Source organism: Microtus oregoni, unplaced genomic scaffold, assembly GCF_018167655.1.
Source record: "Microtus oregoni isolate MIOR12 unplaced genomic scaffold, Mior012 000000F_ref0000247, whole genome shotgun sequence".
Taxonomy (NCBI): Eukaryota; Metazoa; Chordata; class Mammalia; order Rodentia; family Cricetidae; genus Microtus; species Microtus oregoni.
In genome coordinates, this window is record NW_024543059.1 from 69340855 (window position 1) to 69361999 (window position 21145).

Here is a 21145-nt window from a genome sequence, read left to right on the forward strand (position 1 = left end):
GCATGCAAATGGATGGAAATAGAAAACACTATCCTGAGTGAGGTAAGCCAGACCCAAAAAGAGGAACATGGGATGTACTCACTCATATTTGGTTTCTAGCCATAAACAAAGGACATTGAGCCTATAATTAGTGATCCTAGAGAAGCTAAATAAGGAGAACCCAAAGAAAAACATATAGGCATCCTCCTGAGTATTAACCTTTATCAGGCGATGAAAGGAGACAGAGACCCACATTGGAGCACAGGACTGAAATCTCAAGGTCCAAATCAGGAGCAGAAGGAGAGAGAGCACGAGCAAGGAACTCAGGACCGCGAAGGGTGCACCCACACACTGAGACAATGGGGATGTTCTATCGGGAATTCACCAAGGCCAGCTGGCCTGGGTCTGAAAAAGCATGGGATAAAACTGGACTTGCTGAACATAGTGGACAATGAGGACTACTGAGAACTCAAGAACAATGGCAAAGGGTTTTTGATCCTACTGTACATACTGGCTTTGGGGGAGCCTAGGCAGTTTGGATGCTCACCTTACTAGACCTGGATGGAGGTGGGTGGTCCTTGGGCTTCCCACAGGTCAGGGAACTCTGATTGCTCTTTGGGCTGATGAGAGAGGGGGTGTTGATCGGGGGAGAGAAATGTGAGGCGGTGGCGGGAAGGAGGCAGAAATCTTAAATAAATAAATAAATAAATAAATAAATAAAACCTTGCCTTCCTGACTGCTTGCCTCTCTCCTCTCTCATCAGCGTGTACTAGCAGCATGTTTGACCTCTGTCTGAATGAACACAAGGAAATGTACGAAGGTTTGGGAACTCTGATATACTTGTGCACCCCCAGGACCTTGTTTATACAGCTCTGGGCTGTATCTAAGGACAGATTGTCTAGGAGCTCATCCCCTACCCTGTAAGGTCAGGATGCAGAGCAGATGTGTAAGGCTTCCATCCCCCACCTGCAATGGGCACAGAGCATCATGAATTTATGACTTGTACTTACTTCTTCGTGAATGACATCAGCTTAGCCACTTAGACAATAATGCTGAGGGAACTTCTTCCAGTTTTCCAGAAAGGGGCACTCTGGATGAGTTCTTACATCTCAGGAGACTCGAAATGAGGCTGACACAAGGACTGTTCCTGCTCAACAGCCTGGAAAGAAATTGTGCAAGAGAACTTGTTCCATCTCACCCTTCCCTCCTCTGCTACTTCTGCCTTGATTAACATTTTTGAATTTTTAATACTATGCTAATCTTTCCATTCAATGTCATTTATATTCTGCAGAAACCTTTACAGAAGTCATTTTTACCAATATTCAAAATAAATGATGGTGTCGTTTGGGAATTTGTATTATTTAGGATAATTTTAAACCTCAAAAACTTGTTTATGTTTTTGTTTTGTTCTCTATTGACTTTTTTGTTTAAAAGTAATGACAAGGTAAATACTGCATTGGTCTTTTGTCTTTTCAGATTCTAATTGTAGGTAAAAAGAGAAAAATAAGATTTCACTGTACAAAGGTTAGTCAGATTGGCATGTCATAATTGCATTGGTAGCATCTTTGGACATCGGCCAGATGCAATGTAGTTGAGACGGTGTTATCCAAGAATTCAAGCACAGAGGGTCAGAATTTGTGTGTGTATGTGTGTATATAACCAGTAATAATATATATATTTACATATAATATATATTATTAATATATATTAAATATATTTCTATTACTGGTCTACAGTTTAACTTTCTGGTTTTTCTCTTAGTCTAAGCCTTCTGATCACAAATAATAGGTCTTTCCTTGTGGCCATTCTGTATATGAAAAATGCCTCTGAACTTTAAAAGCAATGAGAAGACTTTTTGCTAAGTCTGGATTTTTGTAAGGATGTAATGGCATCATTTCATAAGGATGTGTGGGAGGGGAAAGCATGGGAGCAGCAGCAGGTGAGCTAAGGAACTCTAAGGCAGATGAGATATTAAGGGGACCTTAGTCCTGTATCCTACTGCCTACCTTCCACCTACAGCTCCGTTATCTGCACATTCTCACTCCATCACCCATCCCAGTGGTCCAGCCTCAGCTCCAGGCTCATCCTGATGCAAACCTAGAGAAATCACACTAATGCAGAGTGACTGTAGGACAGCATTAGCTCCGTGTGACATGGGCCAAATGTGCTGCCTGCAGGAGGTATTCCCATAACATATCCAGGGTCAATGCAACTGGGATCAAATTCATACCAAGAAAGCTGAAAAGAGAAGTCCGCTTTCAGATGCTCTGCAGCTCCAAACCTCAGTCAGATCCATGAAATTCACAGACAGCGTGCAGCTTAGTTGGAAAGATTCTTGCTGCATTTGCCGTTGGGTTCAAGTCATTTCTCACATTAATGATACTGGCTACCGTTTTTCAGCCGTAGACACTCTCCGCTACATATTAACAGTATTAGCAAAAACACTGGCTGCCTGTTATTATTGTATTTAATTGAAACTGGATAACTAGCTGATGAAAACACCAAGTATGGGTTGGAAAAAAAATCTAACATCCTCAAGTATGTAGTCACCTGCCATATATGCCTCAGAGTACTTCATTTAGGAAAAAATGCCACAAACCCTGAACATACAAAGAAAACTGATTCTCAACACGAGATATTACTTTATATGCATAATTTTTCTCAAATGCATCTTATTGGAAAGTATATTCTCTTCTCCAAAGGACACGGAGAGGAATAATCTTTTAACTTTATCTAGATATGTGATTAATAAATGTTGATTTGATTTGGGACATTTGTTTTAAAAATATGTGTTCTTAAACTGGGCAGTGGTGGTGCACGCCTTTAATTCCAGCACTGAGGAGGCAGAGGCAGGCAGATCTCTAGGAGTTCGAGGCCAGCCTGGTCTACAAGAGCTAGTTCCAGGACAGCCAGCTAGGGTTGTGACACAGAGAAATCCTGTCTCACGTGTGTGTGTGTGTGTGTGTTCTTGATTATTTCCATATATGACTTTGATAGTAGAGTGCTTTAACTAACAAGCCATGGCAGAACTCCATGACAATCACTGAGGTGTCTTCCCAGGTCACAGTGGGCGAGTGCCATGCAGTTGTCTCCTTGTCCCCATGTGCCTCAGTTCCATTTTATAGGAAGATCCTGCTGAGATACCAAGAAGAACAAGAAGACAGCCATGCTCCTGGAACTCCTCCCAGCTTCCCTCTCTAACTTTAAAAGGGAACAGTTACTAAGTGGGAGATGCAGCATCACTGTTTAAGGGGGAAGCAACAAACTGAAGGCCAAGGCTTAAGGGTCTAAATCATCTCTCAGCTAACAACTAGGGGATCATTTCAAACTTCACTTAGCCCTTTTACAAGCTGCTTACTTCCTCATCTATAAACATATGAGGCTGGACTAAATCTCCCAGGCCTCTTCGAGTTCCCAAACCCCATAATTCAGAGTGCCCATAAAGAAATAAATGTAACTCCGGATGCTCATTTTCCAAAAGTAGAGCAGTAAAGGATCTGGTCTATTTCATTAGCAAATACCAGAAAGTACCCAGAACTTTGTGGGTGCTTAATAAATATAAAACGCTGATTTTACCTTTCATCTGCAAAATAGGGTGAGTAATGCTGACTTAATTCCCAGAATTTCATGTGAGAAATAACAAATGAGAACAAAGCACTTTTCAGATAATGAAGTAATTCAAACAAGCTGCTTTAATAGGTCTGAGGTCTGGGTGGATGGCGCAAGAGTAAAGCGCCTGTTTCATTATTACATCTGTGGAGCACAACAGGGTTTGCTCCACTTTAAGAAGAAACAATAATTGGCCTTGCTTATCACCCACATGCCAGTTTGGTTTCTATGCAAATGGATTCTTCATGTGAATTTAGCATTGATCGCTTGTAACCAAATCAAGATTTTATCTCCACCTGATGTCAAAAGGGACTTGGCCCAAGTAAACCAGTGAAGGGAAGCATTCCATCATTGTTACAGGACTTTGTCTGAAGAAAAAGCTTCCCAAAATTACTGATTAACTGTGCAGATGAGGAGATTACAATTTTAATAATCCTTATACTCAGAAATGAATACAATTCAGATATTGTTACTAAGGAAAATGATACATTGCATTCTGCTTTCATGGTGTATTTCATATTCCTAAAGCCTTTGTCTAATAAATTTTATGTATTTATTTTTATAGTGTTCCAACAAAAGGCAGCCAGAAGACAATCTGATGATGATAAGTTCTACAGTCTCCCCAAGAAGCCAGGTATTGTTGTTAAATTCAATCCATTTAATAATCTAAATAAGATTTGAAGGAATCTTGGGAATATGCATAAAGTCTCATAAGTCATATATCAACAACTGAGTTTGATTGATTTTGCTTTGAAGTTTGTATCTTATTGTAAGACAGCCCTGCCATAATGAAATCAATGCAATGTAATCAATTTAATTAGCAAAAGCAGAAAATATCCCTCATCGTATTGCCTGTGGTGATGCTATCAGTGCACCAGGAAGGAGAAGTAAGACAAATTCCATACCGAGCATCAGAGCCCCTCCTTTTACGGATATGTAAAGTGGTGCCTCCAGTAGAATAGCTTGGGTATTTTTACCCAAGTAGAATTGGATCAATGGGCTATGAATGTCGAGCAAAAATCAAACCATTTCCCCAATATAGTCTTGTCTTGAGCATTTGATTCAACACATTGTGAACAATAATTTATCACGCAGAGTAGAGCTACAGACTACTATAGTCACACACATGGTTTGAACAGGTGGAACATTTTTGCTTCCAGTATTCACTGGGATATTGGTCTTTCTCAAGGATAGACACTAGCAGACTATTGATTACAATTCTTTTTCATTAATCGAGAATGAATAAATGTTCAAATAAAGAAAACTGACATAAAAGTCAGTTGACACCGGACTTAGGTAGCTGGCTTTGGTAATCTGCGAGCATATGCAGTGGTACCTTTGACATAAGTTCAGTCCCAAATTATGTCACCTTGAGACTGGTAACAGGTAATTATTGAGAAAGAGACATTGAAATAGAACCATAAAATCGCTTCACTGCAGCCCCCATAGGCTGCATCTCCTTTTGTGCCATTGAAGGGGCAAAAGTCAGGATGTACCAACTTTTAACACTCACTGAACAGAATTCAGCATAGACCCTCAGTGGACCTGCTCTTAGGATGCTGTGAGTGGTCCCATAACAGAGCTGTATTCTTAGATTAATGACTATCGCTCATCACTTCAAGTGGCATTTCTCATGACAGCTAAGTTGTACTTAGATTGTTCTATTAGGATGCATGGTGCTTGAACAGAATACATGAGGAAGGTGAACCTCTACTCTTCTATGAATTAGTTAGACATACTGCTTGTACATTTATATGCAAAATGCCACTCTTTAAAGGGCAATTCTCCAATTTTTTAAGCATGAATTTAATAATTTAGTCATGCCGTGGTTTAGATGTAAAGTGTTCTGCACAGGTTCCTGGGCTTCAACACTTGTGTGCAGCTGCTATGTGGAGGCAACAGAGTGGGACACGTGGCTAGTGAAAAGAGATCATATGGGTGGGCTTTGAGGTTCATAACCAGCCCAACCTTTGGCACGAACTCTCTCTACCTCTTAGTATTCTGAGATGTGGCGAACTATACTGCAAAGCCCTGTAATCACAAACTCATCCGCCTCAGCACCCATCCATGCCTTTCCCACCATGGGGAAACTATGAGCAAACAATAAGCCTGTTCTCCCTGCACTTACTTCTGTTGGGCATTTTCAACAAGAAAAATAATTAATAAGGAAAGTTGGTAGTGAAAGTCGTGTGCCTCTAGTAAACCTGACCATATACTTCATAAGCCTTTGGAACTAGGAAAAATGTGGAGGAGTTTAGGGCTGCAAGCCAGAGAAGCCCTGGAGTGCTATCCAGGGAGATTAATGAGACTTCCTGGTGGGAGTACAGAGACCATAAAGTTGATAGAAATACAGACAGAAAAGGCCAGGCTGGTGAGGTTTTAAGCAGAGGCAAATGATTGAACTAGAGGATATTCGATTCATGAAGCATTCTGGCAAAGCAGCTACCCATGTCCTGAAAATGTAGGTGAACCTGAATCCAAAAGTAATGAACTATGGTTGGTGGAGGAAATTTCGAGGCAAACATCATGTAGGTTGTTGCATATTTACTCAGTGTCTTTAGCTGGGTTTACAGTAACAGAACAGAAAGGCTTGGGGAAATGAAGAGAACAGTTGAAAAGGAGATGTACATGTTGTACTGGAACAATAGAAGTGATGCCTTGGTGACAAGACCCTACGCAACAAAGGCCTCCAAGTATAAGACTGAAACCCAGTTTTTTAAAACAGTCATTTTAACAGAGAGCTCCTGAAAAGGGGAGTTGAGATCCTGAATAGGATCTCAAACCTTTAAATGGGTTCCCTTGAAAATACCTTCCTAAGGAAATGAAGTCACACATGCACTTAGCAACCACAGCCATGATCTAAGTGGGCCAGCATTCATCTTGACCTAACAGCAAAATTCAGCATTATCTGCCTAGAGCTGATGGTGTGACAGGCAGTAGAAAGCAAGAGTCAGAGTTATACAAGTCTGTACTAAGGTTCCAGAATGGCCCTGAGGTCACATACTGTGGAACAGAGATCGAGTACCTCCATAGTAGAACCCCTAAGAAAGCTATATGTGGCTACACAAAGCTATGTGTGACATCTACATTGGAATGCAGACCCAAGGGTGCTGGCAAAATAAGGAGTGTGAAATGTCTTCCAAAAGAGCCTGCATCCACTAAGAGGACCCAGGTCACATAAGAGCCCATGTGTGCTGAAAGCAGCTAATCGGTAGGAGTGGGTCTCTCAGTAGCTCCATGTGAAGCTGTAAGGTTTGAGGTTTGTCCTACTGGGTTTCAGTATTGCTTTGCTCACGACTTCCCTACTGTCCTCCCTCTCTTCCCGTTTGGAATCAAGTGCCATTGTCTGTTGGAGGTATCCAGCTTGCTCTTTGACATTTACAAAGGCTCACATCTGTGAGTTTGCCTTGAGTCTCAGAAGAGACTTTGTAATTGTGAACGGTATCCATACTGATGCAGCTTTTGAAGTTGGATTGATTGCAATTTGTGTTCATCAATATCTACCAGCCAGTGGGGAATTAGGGCCAAATGTTACCGTGTGAGTATAGAATGTTTCCCCGCAGGTCCCTAATTGATTGTGCTGTGGGAGGAAACTGTAGAAACTTGAAAAGCTTGTAAAACGTGGCTGATGGAGGTAGGGAAGTTGGTATAGCCTTTGATGATTGGACACAACCCTACTTCCAGGCTAAGCTTTCTCTACTTCCCAGTTTTCTGAATTTATTGTAATAAATCATGACATACGTGTGTCCCCATGGCCTTGAGCCATGGTTCAGCCACCATGCCTTTCCTCCCATCATAGACCATGCCTCCTCAACCTCGAGCAGAAAATAAACCTTGTGTCTTGCCATTTGTTTCTGTCTGTCACAGTCATTAAAAGGTAGCTAATGTAAGGATGGATCATGGACCTTTGAAAGTTTGTTGTCCCTTTTCCTTGCCTTTATGTCTCTCAGGGAATAAATGTAAAACTCCAGGAGAGGTCTTAGTACACTTAGGAGCCCAAGAGTTCTTAAAGATTTAAACAAAACTGATTACTCCCATCTGGACTCCCACATATAACTCAAAGTTTTATAAATAATAAAGAGGGGAGGTGGGTGTTTTGAGCGCTTTCAGAGAAAAAAATCCCTAAGTATTTCTTATTATAAATTATTCAAATATCATAGTTATAATTCAGTTCTGGTAGCATTGAAGGTGAGATCTGGAAATGTCAGGATTTCTCCTTTCACAGGAGAAAAAAGATGGTAGAGACCTGGGGAGCACCTGTTCTTAGCAGTTGGCTATCTGTCTGTCAGTTGGCCATCTGTCTATCCCACAGAAGGCAGTTTAAGAAGAGCTGAGGGTTTCCCTTGAACCTAGAAGGACTGATTTATGTTCCAGGCTGTATACAAAGAAACAGTTTCCATGCTGGGATAAAAGGCTAGAGAGAATGGAGGAAGGAAAGACGTTTTACAATGAACCTTATTGATAATGTGGTGGTTTATTATTTTATACACTTGGTCATATATGACTTTTGCTTCAAAAAAGTCAATTTTTATTAAACTTTTTAAAGGCATCTCTGGAGTCTCAGATACTAAAAAAATGTCATATGTTATTTGATTTTTTTTATTTTGATTGTTGGATCCAACTTATTTGTAGAATTTTAAATTAGTCACAGTAGGATATTCCTTTACTCTTAGACATCAAGAATTTACCAGAATAGAACAAAATATTGTGCTATTTCTAAAAATAAAAGAACATCAGATCTTAAGAAGTTTTCGTTTTGTATTTTTTTTTTCAAAATCTGATGACTGTAACCTCCAGGAAAATCAGTTTTCAGCATGATCAAAAAAATAATTAGGATCGTCAAAAACATCCTGGGTAATTAGAAGGCATTTATATTATTAAGAATTTTCTTTAACAAAATGTCTGAGCAACCAAGCTGGGAGGCAGATTTATCCAGTCCATGGTTTCAGAGGTCTCCCTCCTTCATATAGGCATGATTGGGAGAGCAGAGCAGTTCATGTCATGGCTGCCAGGAAGCAGAGAGAATGCCCTGCTCCTTCCAGATTTCCTGTAGTTTGTAAAATTGAAATCCCACCCCTAAAACAACACCCACACCTGAGAAGCAAGCATGTAATGTGTGATCCCGTGAGGAACATTTCACATTCAAACCATCCAGCCATTCTTCTTGACACTGTTTTGGCATTATGGAAAAAAACTGCATCTTACCGTTCTCAGAGCATCCTTCAGCGGTCCTGGGATCTCATCATCATTGGAGAAGCATCTACTGTTTTTCTATGACCTGATATCTGTGGAGGATAAAGGAGGGAGGGTTGTGAATTTGTTCATGAGTTAAAATTTTCTAGGGGACCCAGAAGGCTCCCTAAGAAAGGGTTAAATAATGTATTTCTTCTACTGTGTACTGGAAGGGAAAAGAACACAGAAGAGCCCACTATTTCCCCCACGGAAAGCAAAAGCATTCCAGAATCTCTAAGGTGAAGATTGCCAAGGGGTTGCCAGGAAGTTACATTATTGCTGAGCCAAGGAAGTTTCCTGAGGAACAGAAAAAAAAAAAAAAGAAAAAGAAAAGAGAATTAATTGGCACCATTTCTGTGGGAACTCAAAGGAATTCCTGGACTCCGATTTTACATCTTGAGAAAATATGAAGGGAAAGCGCTAAGGACTGGGAAGTCACAGGTAAAATTTTCATCAAAAAGCAGTTCTAAAGTCAATTTTCCCAATTTGGTTTCAAAATCCAAAAATGCCAAAGAATGATGCCACAGATAGAAAGTGCTTCCGGTCCACTCCATTTCTTCCCTGAGCCCCAGGAGCAGCCAAAGGCGTGTTCATCGTGGCTACAAACCAGAGGAATAGGTCTTGTTGGCGTATTTGGAGCCTGCAGAGGTTCTGAAGTCAGAGTTATGCTAACCACACTCACCAAGGACCGATTCATTTGTGAGATTCTCACTAGCATTGGGTATAAGCCAAACAACAAACATTCCTATTAAATGAGCTTGTAGGTATCAGGCAAATGGTCTATGATCGAGAGGCAACTACTTCAAGGATATGGACACAAAATTAAATAATATTCCCAGCTCGCAGATTGTCTGTTTCCTAGACTTGTTTCTGTTGCACTTTTCTTTCCATGCCAAGACGAACTCCATTTTCTGTCTCCACTATTGTTTTACTGCAAGTAAAAAACACAGCAACCAATGAGCTGAAATTAACAAAGAGCCTCCCTGATCATGACTCTCTCCCATAATCTGTGTGTCTCTCAGTTAATTACTGGACCACATGAAGGATGTCCTGGTGCTGTACGTCAGGATAAACCATAATTTACAGGGGCATGTTGGTAAGCGTATGCCTGTCCTAATCAAATGTTTAGGGCAGAACCCCCCCCCCCACACACACACACACACACGATTTAGATGAGCATGAGAACTTCCAATTTTTGATTGCCTAAACCTAATTCATATTCTGTATATAAATATAAAATTACATATATATTTGCCATATACAACTTTCACATTGTAATTCTTTCCATGTAGATTTTTTTATGGTTGATATACATTTCTTTAAAGTCATAATTCAATCTGAAAGAGTCTTCATGATAATGAGAATTATTTCAGTGTATTTAATAATCAATCACTAAGACATTGCTTAGTGACTTTGTGCTTGACTTCTATGTATGGGCTTATAGCTTTGGAACCCCTGGTATGGTCTCAGCCAAACTACAGCATCGTTGCAGGCCTGACTTTTGGTGGGGTTTGAATGCCCATGGAAAAGATTCAGTCAGGGCATATATTTTTATGTGTTCTCAGAGTGCACAGTGCTGGGCAGTTTGATTAATGTTAAATAATAAAATTGTCTTTAAGCAGGAGACCCGGGGAAGCCTGGAAGGGATTACTCTTATGTGGGGAAAAGAGACTGCTGAGCCCTGAGGTGTTTCCATCAGGCTGTTCTTGCCTGGATATATTAAATAGAAAAGCGGGAAAACTGTCAACATGTGGTCATTTGTACTCCATAAAAGAATAATGGCTTCGGCTGCCTTTTCCAATATAACTTATATTTTCATTTGTCATATTGCTCACAAAAGGGCATTTTTTTCATTGTTATAGTTACACCTGAAAAATTTTCGTTCAGTTTCTGAGTTCTTGCCTAAAATGGACTGTGCTAGCAGTGCGCATTGCAAAACCTGAGAAATACAGAATCCCTAATAATAATGAAGACAGAAATGAAAAATTATTTGGAAAAATCTAGGGCTAGTGCCAAATTTTGGAAGATAATTGATTTAAAAAAATCAGTGTCAACAATACACCCCTGAAGTCTGTGAAGCAAGGCAGCCATTTTCCCATGAAAGAGGGAGGGAAGCTGTTCAATCCCCCCTCACCCTGGAATCCAGATACCACTCTCTTCAAGGGCTGACGTTAAAATACTATTCTCCTCTTCAGCTTCTGTGGCTGCGTGTGAATGCACGCATCTACTACACCCTCTAGTAGACGGCAGACAGCGAGAAGGCGTGAGAAAGAGGTTTATCTGTGAGTTGGTTGTTTGTGCACAGGCAGGAATTTATTCCCAGTAAATCACGTCCCCTTTCTATGTGGAAAAGCTGTGCACCTAAGGACCTTATTTGTGTGTTGCCTCTATCAAAATCCTCTCCAGCCTTAGATCTGAACACAAGAAACAAATCCAAAGGTCAGTTAAACACGCTAAGTGTCTTGGTGAGCAATGAGTTTGGCAGACATGTTTTTATATACCTGCAATCCTGGCAAATGGATAAGCAAAGCAGGTGGAGGAGGCCAAGGTCAACCCAAACAGCATCATCACGGTCTAGCCTGTGCTACCATGTCTCACAAAACAGTATCAGGAGGGAGAGATAAGAACCCCAAACTTAAAATACGGGTTTTATTGAATTGAATTTCCACTTATTTAATTTAAAACTTAAGTATCCAACTTGTTTAGTAATAGACACCCGAAGACAACTTGGAGGAGGCAAGAAGAGAAGGCGGGGAGTGTTGGAAGATAAAGAACTCATATGTAAATTAAATAAAAAGCAACAACAACAGATTCGGGGATTACGATCAGACTAGGATAAAGACAAAATAAATTAGTAACATCTAGGGAGAAGACACAATGAGAGTAATTCTAAAACTTTAAGGAAAGGTGCTGTGGGTGCTGAAGAAGAAAAAACACACCAGAATGCAGCACCAAGACGTGCACAGTAACTATTGCTGAGGAGTCTACTATTGTTTGATAATCATCTCTGTTCTTAGTACTGTGGTATCCTTTAAGTGACAGGAGAAAACTTGACTTAAAAAAAAAACAAACAAAATGAAGTGATAAAAAATACATATGCATCCCTCAAGTTAAGGAGATGTGGATGCTTTGTTTAGAATTTATAAATAAATCTACAGTCCAAGTATTTCTCAGCTTATCTTGTGGAACTTGGTTTAGGTGCCTACCAGTTCTCAAGCTCATTAATAGAAACAGCCAGACTGTAATCTGGCCATTGGCTAAGTCATTATTACCAAGGGGTTCTTTGCAATGTTACAAATTAATTTGCTGTGAAAAATGTAGGATGCACCATGTCTCAGTCTTTTTACCATGAGAAGAGAAGAAAGGGCTGTGGAGATCTCTCAGTAGGAAACATGCTTCTGGTACAAGCATGGACCTGAGTTTGGATGCCTGGCACCGTGTAAAAAGCTGGATAGAGAAGCTTATCTGTGATGGCAATGCTAGGGGCACAGAAACAGGCACATCGCTAGAGCCTGCTGACCAGGCAATCTAATCCAAAATGGAAAATTGTGGATTAGACTCAGTGAGAGACACTGCTTCAAAGGTGGAGAAGCAATTTAAGAGATCTGACCTTGACCTCTGACCTCCATGCATATGTGTAGGTGCACACACACACACACACACGTAAGGAAGAAAGGAAGAGGGAGGAGGGGAGAGAAATGGAAGAGAGAAAGACAGTTGGAAAAGGGGAAGGGGAAATGGAACAGAAGAGGAAAAGAATAGGTAAAAACGGACCAGAATGGTTTCTACAGTGTGAGGTACCTGCAGTGCATACCCCTCAAGGGCCAGGATAGTATGTGCTCCATTGGGAAAGCCTATTTTCCTTACTATACAATCAATATAATATCATTACAGAAAACTGTATATCAACAGAAAATACTCTCTTCCCAATAATCATTTTTGAACAGTATGAATGTTTCCTGTGATACTTGCTTTTCTTCTGTGTGTATGTTTTTATCATGTATGTCCTTGTCACTATAGCATAAGCCCTTGCATGGGACTGTCCTCATTTTTAGTATGTTCTTTGTAATGACATGATACTTATCAAATATATGTTTCATATTCAATATTGGTCTTGTTATCTAACAGCAAGTCCTAATTAAGCCCTTTCTTTTTCCAAGTTTTAGTAAGAAATATTCTAGTCAGTCACTCCCTACCAGGAATTCAGTGCAACACTTTCTGACCTGTTCTACAGATTCAAAAAGATTGAGTATAATAGGTTACTTGTTGTTTTTGTGGACATTATTCAAGTCAAATGAAAAAAATACTAAAAAGAAAAATTAAAGGGAACCAAACCATTCATCTGTGTGAGGCTTTTACAGTAAGTGACCAACAATGGTTTCAAACATGCAGCTAGCAGGATGACAAAAGCTTTTTGATGGAAGTGATGTCAAGATCACACTAAGTCTTCTAAAAGTAAACAGAAACAGAAAAATTGGATGGAAGAAACACCTGCCCTTACAACCTGCATTAAATGCTAACCTTGATGCCATCAAAGAGCCTATCAGCATTGCCAAGGTTTGCGGGTCCTGCGTTTAGAATAATGAGCCTGCCTTGAACGAGAAGGTAGTAAAGTCTCCAGATCATTTTTCTTTGGAGCTTGTCATGCTTAATAATAATTGATCAAGCCAGGTGCTTTATTATATTTCATATGAGAGGGAAAAGCAGGTTTGTTGAAAATTAGTTTGTCCACAAGTTTTTTTTTTTTTTGTCTCACTTTTAGGACTTGAAATTGGAAACTTTTTGTTTGTTTGTTTTATTTATGGGTTGCAAAGGACCAAAACCTATTTCTTTCTGCACTGAGGTCATCTTATTTACAATTTAAAAGTTAAAAATTTGAAATGAGATGGGGCTATTGAAACGAATATTGTTAAAAGGATTCAGTTCTTTATTAAATTGTATGTGGAGGGGTGAGGGGGTCACAGTATGGGTGTGGTTACAGAACAACATTCTGAAGTCCCTTCTGTTCTTTTACCTTACATGGGTCTCAAGGGTCAGATTTGTGTTTCTAGACTTGGTGGTAAGTACCGTTACCTAACGAGCCATCTCAACACCCCCAGATGCAGTATTTTAATTCAGTGGAACCGGTATGTGGAGCAAGATTGACTGACACTTTCCTAGGAATGGTTTACTGGAGATACCTTCTGCGAACACGGAAAACGTAGCTGCAGGGGTTTCTTGAGATAAAAATGGATTCTGGCTTGGGCAAAAGGATGGCAGAAGTGCGGTCATGGTTAAATGGTATCACTTTTAATAATGATGCTGTCCTCCTGCTCTGGCAGGATGGCGCGTAGATGCCACAGGCCCCCGCCTCTCAGGAGCTGAATTTGTATGGAAGCCTATACATGGTGAGGGGTAGGAAAAGCAAGATCTCACCAGCTCTTTGTGCTTCTTGCTGCTCAACCAGCTAGCCTGCTGACTGGCTGATGCTCTCCATGTCTCCTGGGATTCTGCGTTCTGTCATCCCTGCAGGAGGATTTAGAGTGTAGAATCTGTTGACATCTTGTTAGTTCTGGTGCAATAAACTTCTGAAAAGGGAAGGAAGTCCCTCCAGGCAACCAGAATGACTGGCCTTGGAGACGATTTAGATGCTAGGAAACCACACGGCAGACTCCTAGTTCCTAGTCCTGGACTCGCTGGGAGAGACTCTCTCAAGTCTGAATGGGCGTTAGCGGTCAGTCCACACAGTCTAGGCCTGAGCACCCTTCAGGAAATTAAAAGGACTGCCTAGAGCTTAAAATGTCTTTCTTCCAGAAAGAAAAAATCTTTTTCAATTCCATCAGTGACCCCACTGCTAGACAGGAACACCACTCCCCCCGTCTCCCAAATCTTTGATGCTATGTTTGATGATCCAGTTTCTTCCTTTTTCTGAAGGATTCTTAAGGATTAGTGCCCCCTACCCCAGGGCTAGGTAACCAAACACTAGCTGGACAGGATGTTTTTCTATCCTTCTGCACTGGGCATATTGAGAAGTGACAGCTGGTTAAGAATGTACTTCTCCTGCGACATTGCAATGAGCATGCTGGACTTGATGGCAGTACATAAAAGAGAAGCTGCAATCTCGCATGAGTCCCGAGCCCAGGCAGGTGGCACAAATATGTTGCCACTTGGTAACAGGAATTGAGGTGGTCTGCAAAGACCATAGCCTACCCCGGAGACGTGTGGGTCTATTCATGTCTTTGGATACCACAGTGGGTAAATGAATTTCCCTGTATCCCGCCAGTAGGCTCCCCACTCCAGCCTCCCTGTTCTCATGCCAGCCTCCAGTGTTCCATTGGCACCCACACAGAACATGGGGGCCTCTAATCTGTGCTACACAAAGAATACATGGCAACTTCCAAATAATTTTCTTTTGAAAAAGAAAGCATTTCATTACTAGGAGAGTATGTGTTTACTTCCATCTTCTAGGGATAAGGTTTTAAATGACCCTAATTCTCTTATGACATTTACATCTTTTACTGAGATCGCTTTTCTCAAAATTAGAGATAGAAACATTTTCTCAAAAAGTGTTTAATATTAATAACATTTATAAGCGGCAGGCCCTCAATTAAGTCATTCGTCCACCTAATCTTATTATAATTGACTGTATTGTTACTTTCAGAAATTTGTGGGAGACTGTCGGAGAAATGATACTTATGTATAGTGTGTTATGACCAAGGCAGGAAAGCTAGCAGTTATTTCTCCATGGATATTTAAAATAGAGTAATTCTGGAACGATGTGTGTATACATTGTGTACTGTCAGATCAGGAACTAATGTTTCTGTTTCATTAGTATTGCTTTGTGTGTAGAAGCTCCGGCCTCCTCTCCTTCCGCGGCTCATAAGGTGCACAGTGGGTTATTGTATACTATATTCACCCCCTTGCTGTTCTGAAGAACACTAGGATGTGTTACTTCTCTCTAGCTGTGTGCCCCTTCCTCAACCTCCACGTGTCCCTCCTCTCCTCTACTTCCCAGCAGGAAGCTCTGTGAATTATATCTTTCACCTGATATTTGCAGCAGTCTCAGATGGGAGGAAACTTGCAGGTCTTTTTCATGCTGTGTCTTAGTTCATTTAACATAATACCCTCCAGTTCCATTTGTACTTTGGGGTCTGCTTTCATATTAATTTTAGAGTTTTCCTCTAAACGTGTGAAAGATGTCCTTGTATTTTGATGACTCTATTGAACCTGAAGATTTTTCAGATTTTGTATGAATATTTTATAACATTCTTTCTTCCAATGCATGGACAAGCCTGGACTTCCCACGCTGTAGTGTTTTATCTATAATTTATATTGGACATTTCGCAATTTCCATTTGCATCGGTCTTATAGCTCTTTATTTATCCCTTCATATCTCCCCACACACCTTGTAGCTATTGTCATGTACTTTGTCTCCTAAAGACTACAGGAGCTTGTGGTCTAGAGTCACCTATGTCCTACTGGGTCCCTTGGGTCTATGAGGCAACAGTCCCCATTGCTAGTATGGTAGGGTATCTGTGAAGTACCAGATATTGGAATACGCACAGGTCTTTGCGTATAGAGGTCAGTATAATTCAGGCAATCGCTGCCTTCACAGGATGATGTCATGCCACAAAAGGGTGGGCTCTGGAGACCAGTGATGATGTAGGAGTTCTTCCTCCAATGAAAAACCACCATGCAGGCTCTAGGTTACTAAATGATCTTCGTGCTGATGAATAGTGAAACTTTCCAGGAGCTGAGTTGGCAGTGTCTGTGCTGATGAGCTTTACTGAGACCCCTCCACCCCTGCTTTCCTCTGAAGAGGGTTTCCCTTCCCCACTAGGCAGGCTGGGTTACAGGTGCTGGCTGCTCCTGCTCGCATTCCATTTTGCTGTCTTAGTTTTCCAAAGCTTCTTAATGGATGAATTTCATGGCTCTCTGACAGTCGCTTACCTCAAAGTGCAGCTGCCATCTTTTGCGAGTGTTCCCTTTGGGAAGAGGAGGCAGACCCTGCGCTCCTCTAGGTACTGTTGAATCCCCATCCACATGATCTCATTTTACTTCTCATCAAAAATGGGGGAGGTGGTACTATCTACAAATAGTACATCATTTTTACTTGGCCCTAATGTTTCACATGATAAAATGATTCTTTTTTCCTTTAAGTTAGAGGCTATGGACCACCGTCCTTAAAAGGAAATTACATTAAAAGATGCTTTCTGCTCTCACAATCTTCAGGCCACAAGCCTGAGATCTCAGTACTCTGGAGGCTGAGGCAGGAGGATATCAAGTATATGGTCATCTTGGGTTACAAAGGGACAACTTCTCTCATAAAGAGTGAAACAAAAATTTTATGCTAGTTCATTCTTCAACTCTGAATATATGGCTAAGAGCAAGAAAATCCAACGAGTTCTTCTGTAGAATGACTTTGTTTCAGTGTTTCAAACATTAATTTCCTATTAAAACACCCTCTTCTTGTATTGTAGACAAAGCTCGGATGGAAGGTCCAACCTTCTCCAGTACAAAGGGTTATCTGACCACTGGGCAGGAAGAACTGATCCTTGGGCAGGAGGAACTCATCCTCCTGCAGGAGAAAGTCAAGAATGGGAAAATGTCTGTAGATGAAGCTCTAGAGAAATTTAAACGTTGGCAGATGGGAAAGAGTGGTCTGGAAATCATGCAACAGGTAATATGATCTTCTGGAACATTCCTTCCCCTATGGATCTCCCTAGATTCTTTAAATGTTTAGTCTTCACAAGACATATAGACAACCATTCTTCTGTTCTTAACTAGACACTAAAGATGTTTGCAACAATCAACTAAATGCTTGAAGATAAATTCATTTATGTGAACTCGGTCTTGGAATCCATACATCAAAACTGCTTATAGTCCCTGCCCTGGGTGCAAAGAACATTTGTTTTCTATTCTTGCTGAAATGAAGACGAAGCAGTCTCACAGTAGCAGCTGCTCAGCATGCTAAAACATATAGCATAGACCAGACTTAACGGGACAAGAAATAGCTGACAACACACCAAGCATTTAGTCCTAAGTGTGATTAATTTTAACTTCTTTTTCCTTATAAAATATGTCACCTATGCCGCCTTGACTGTACTCAGTAAAAAGCATCTGCTCCATAGTCTACTTATCTCATAGGTTCACACTCCCAAAATATTTTAGGGTTCTCTCCTTTCTGCAGCAGGAAGCCTTCTTGCCTCAGAACGCAGTTTTTATGTAGCTGCTTGATTAAACACATATAATAAGCCAAGTTTGGACAAAACACAGGGAGCTAATATTAGCTGAATATTCTACCTCTACCAAAGAGATCATTTTTTATTTTAAAAGACAATGTAGCTTTTAACAATAGAAAAATGAGTCACTCGGGTGAAGTTTCAAACAATATGGTATATTGGCCAAAGCAGCGTAGGCGAGAGGACTTTCCAAACACGTCTGAGATCAGAGCTTGTCAGAAACCACCCACCTACAAGGGCAGATTCAGTTGCCAGTCGGTGGCAGAAATAGTCCAGGTTTCACAATACTAATCAAAGGCAATTGTTTTTTTCCAAACAAATGCTAAAGGAAGTGGAGGGTGGAGTTCCACACCTGTGCCCTGCCCATGAGCAGAACGACAGCGCTGTTTCTCCATCCTTACCAATGCCATCACCTTCATGGTCATTCTAGTCTGAAAATGGAGCAACATGTGTTCAGTTTCAAGCCCATGCAACTCATTCTGCTCCCAGGAACTGCATACACTTTATCCTTCTCAATCCCTTAAAAAATAAAGATTTCAATGCAGTTTGATGTGCTCCAGCTTCTTAGAAATGCCTTACCTAGCCATTTTTGGAAACATTTAGTTGCTTGTTTTGTTTGTATATTTATATCCATGAGGAAGGATTTAAGACATCCATACATGTGTTCACCACTCCCTGATATTTCATATGTTTTTCTATATTCCTCTCCTGGCTACAAACATTCATTTGTATCCTGGAAATGAATTTGCCAGCACTTATTGGGACATGGTATGCCTGGTGGAGGATTGTTCTGAGGAAAAGGGCTCATTTTCGTGTATGTAGCAAGAGTTTGAAGAGCAGGGAAGAATCACATCACATAGACTCCCCAGCCCTGAAGATGAGGCGGTGTCAAAGCTAAAGGCTTTGCGCCTCTCACCTTCCTCCTTGGCGTGCCCAAGGCACCTGGCTCCACTCAGAGGGGAACATCTGCAAAGCCATGGAAATAACCCCCAGGAAAGAGGCCTTCCCGAAGGGGGATGAAGCGCTCTTAGGTTGTCTTCTCAAGAAATTTATGAAGTTCTAATGTGCTTTTATTTTCTGCAGAATATTTGGAAGAACAATATTCTGAGAAAAGGACTCTAGTTTCATAGTGTTTTCCCCTGGGTTCTTAATTTTTTTTTTATAAATAGAGTACCAGGAAAGAATACGGCACATGGAGGCTGAAAATGGGCTCAGGAGGCATCCGGCCCCAGCATCCTGGTATAACTCTTCACTCAATGGAGGCACACAGCATGAGGCTAAGTGCTGCTTCCAAGCCTGACTTATAGCTGTGATTAGATGAACTGCTGAGCCTCCCCGCTCCTCAGTTTCCATTTCTGTGAAACAGGATGACCGTTTTACATCTCTTTCACGAAGAATAAGATTATGTGTAAAGTACCAAAGATATTTTAGACTTTTTAAGTATCAACTTATTACTAAGTAGTGGTTTGGGCACTGGTTATAGTAATAAATGCTTTTATTTTGACCCTTTCATATCTGTATTATCTGTGTTCTGCACTTTTATTAAGGAAAAGCTACGCCAACTACGAGACAACATTATAGGGAAACGGCCCGAAGATGAAAACGCCTGTGGTGAGTGACAGTTGCCTGCTACTCAGAAATGAGAGTGTGATTGGGTAGAAAATGTAAAGACAGCAAATCCAGACAGATTTCAGCTCAAATCCACACATCATCTTCCTTCCCACTCTCTGGCTAGAGACTCAGTATCTCTGGTTCATTCTCTGCCATCCACCCAAGAGTGCTCTACTGACCCATATTGACCAACCAATGCTCAACTACTTCTGTTTGATGTCTGTTTAACTTAGGAATAAGATTATCTTGCTCTAGTGTATTTTCATTGTTCATTTTGTGGGCAATATACAATCATTGTCCATTATACATCCAAAGAGGTAGGTCATTCCAGTACATTCAAGCTCACAAAGCTCACAACTGTCCACATGTGAATTGCTTTACATTTTCTGTCTCCGGTTGACCTTTCCTTACAACCACAATTCCTGGCAGTGCCGCTTTCCCTTGCTGATAGGAGTTGCCCTGGGGAAATAACTAGGGTTAAAGGCCAATGCCATTAAGATGGCAGATCATCTCTAAAGATGAATGACATATCGCAAAATTGAAAGTAAATTGTATTATTGCTATATGGCCTCTCTTTTTCCAAATCTCTCCTCTTGCACAGAAAATTAAAAATAACTACTAAGAACAAGCACTTTAAAACCCCCATCTCCCCACTGTAAGTACATATTCCATACCTTTAGGTTGTTCATCATGTGGAGATTCACTGTGAGAAATTTATTCTCTTTCTTTTATTTGTTGGTATCTGTTTTCCCACAGAGAATTCTTTAAGCTTTCCTATAACTGTGATCTAAACTATAAATATACTTTTTAACATAATTAATATCATGAGCAAGAGACTGATTTACACATAACTGAGATCAACAAACTTGAATTATTATGTGAAAAAATACCATTTTAACAACTAATAAAATTAAATTCTAAAAATAATTTTATTAAAAATACTATGTAAAATATTATGTATCATATCTAAAGAGCACATATTAAATACTAATGCTTCCTACAATGGCCATAGTAGATGTCATTCATAATCTATAAATAAGGAAATAGGATTTGAGAACTGGAAAAAAACACACAGATAAGAATCTACTATACAATCTTCGTTTGAACTCAAAAATCAGCACCAGTATTTTAACAGCAAATCAGTTATCTCTTCAGTCACAGTGGAACAAACAGTAGTGGGCATGCACTCCAATTATAAGGTTCTAATAATGATCAAAGATGAGCAAGTGCTTTTGCCAAGTGGATAGTAAGCCGGTAAAGACTGTACTGTCAGTGGTAAGCAGACTCACGGGGGGAATCTAACCATTGCCCACCTGTCTGCCAAAGAGGCATTTCCTGGTTGTGAGAGGGCGAGGCAAGTCAGTCCCGGACCTAGAACATGGAGAACCTAGCTGAAGCAACTGAAACCGCTGTGATGTGCTCAGAACTGGACGAGAGTGGGCTCAGAATCACACAGGAGGAACTTAGTGGCTGAGAGAGGAACTGAGCGAGTG

General features: G+C 40.6%; 1 protein-coding gene across 1 annotated transcript in view; it reads left to right on the forward strand.

Moving 5' to 3' along the window:
* Window positions 1-21145, forward strand: part of Bank1 (B cell scaffold protein with ankyrin repeats 1) — a 220510-nt gene that overhangs the window by 192790 nt on the left and 6575 nt on the right. Inside the window, exons 12-14 of the mRNA XM_041679911.1 lie at window positions 4154-4222; window positions 17280-17479; window positions 19589-19652. Of these exons, the coding sequence (XP_041535845.1) occupies window positions 4154-4222; window positions 17280-17479; window positions 19589-19652 (333 nt within the window). The remainder of the gene's footprint in view (window positions 1-4153; window positions 4223-17279; window positions 17480-19588; window positions 19653-21145) is intronic.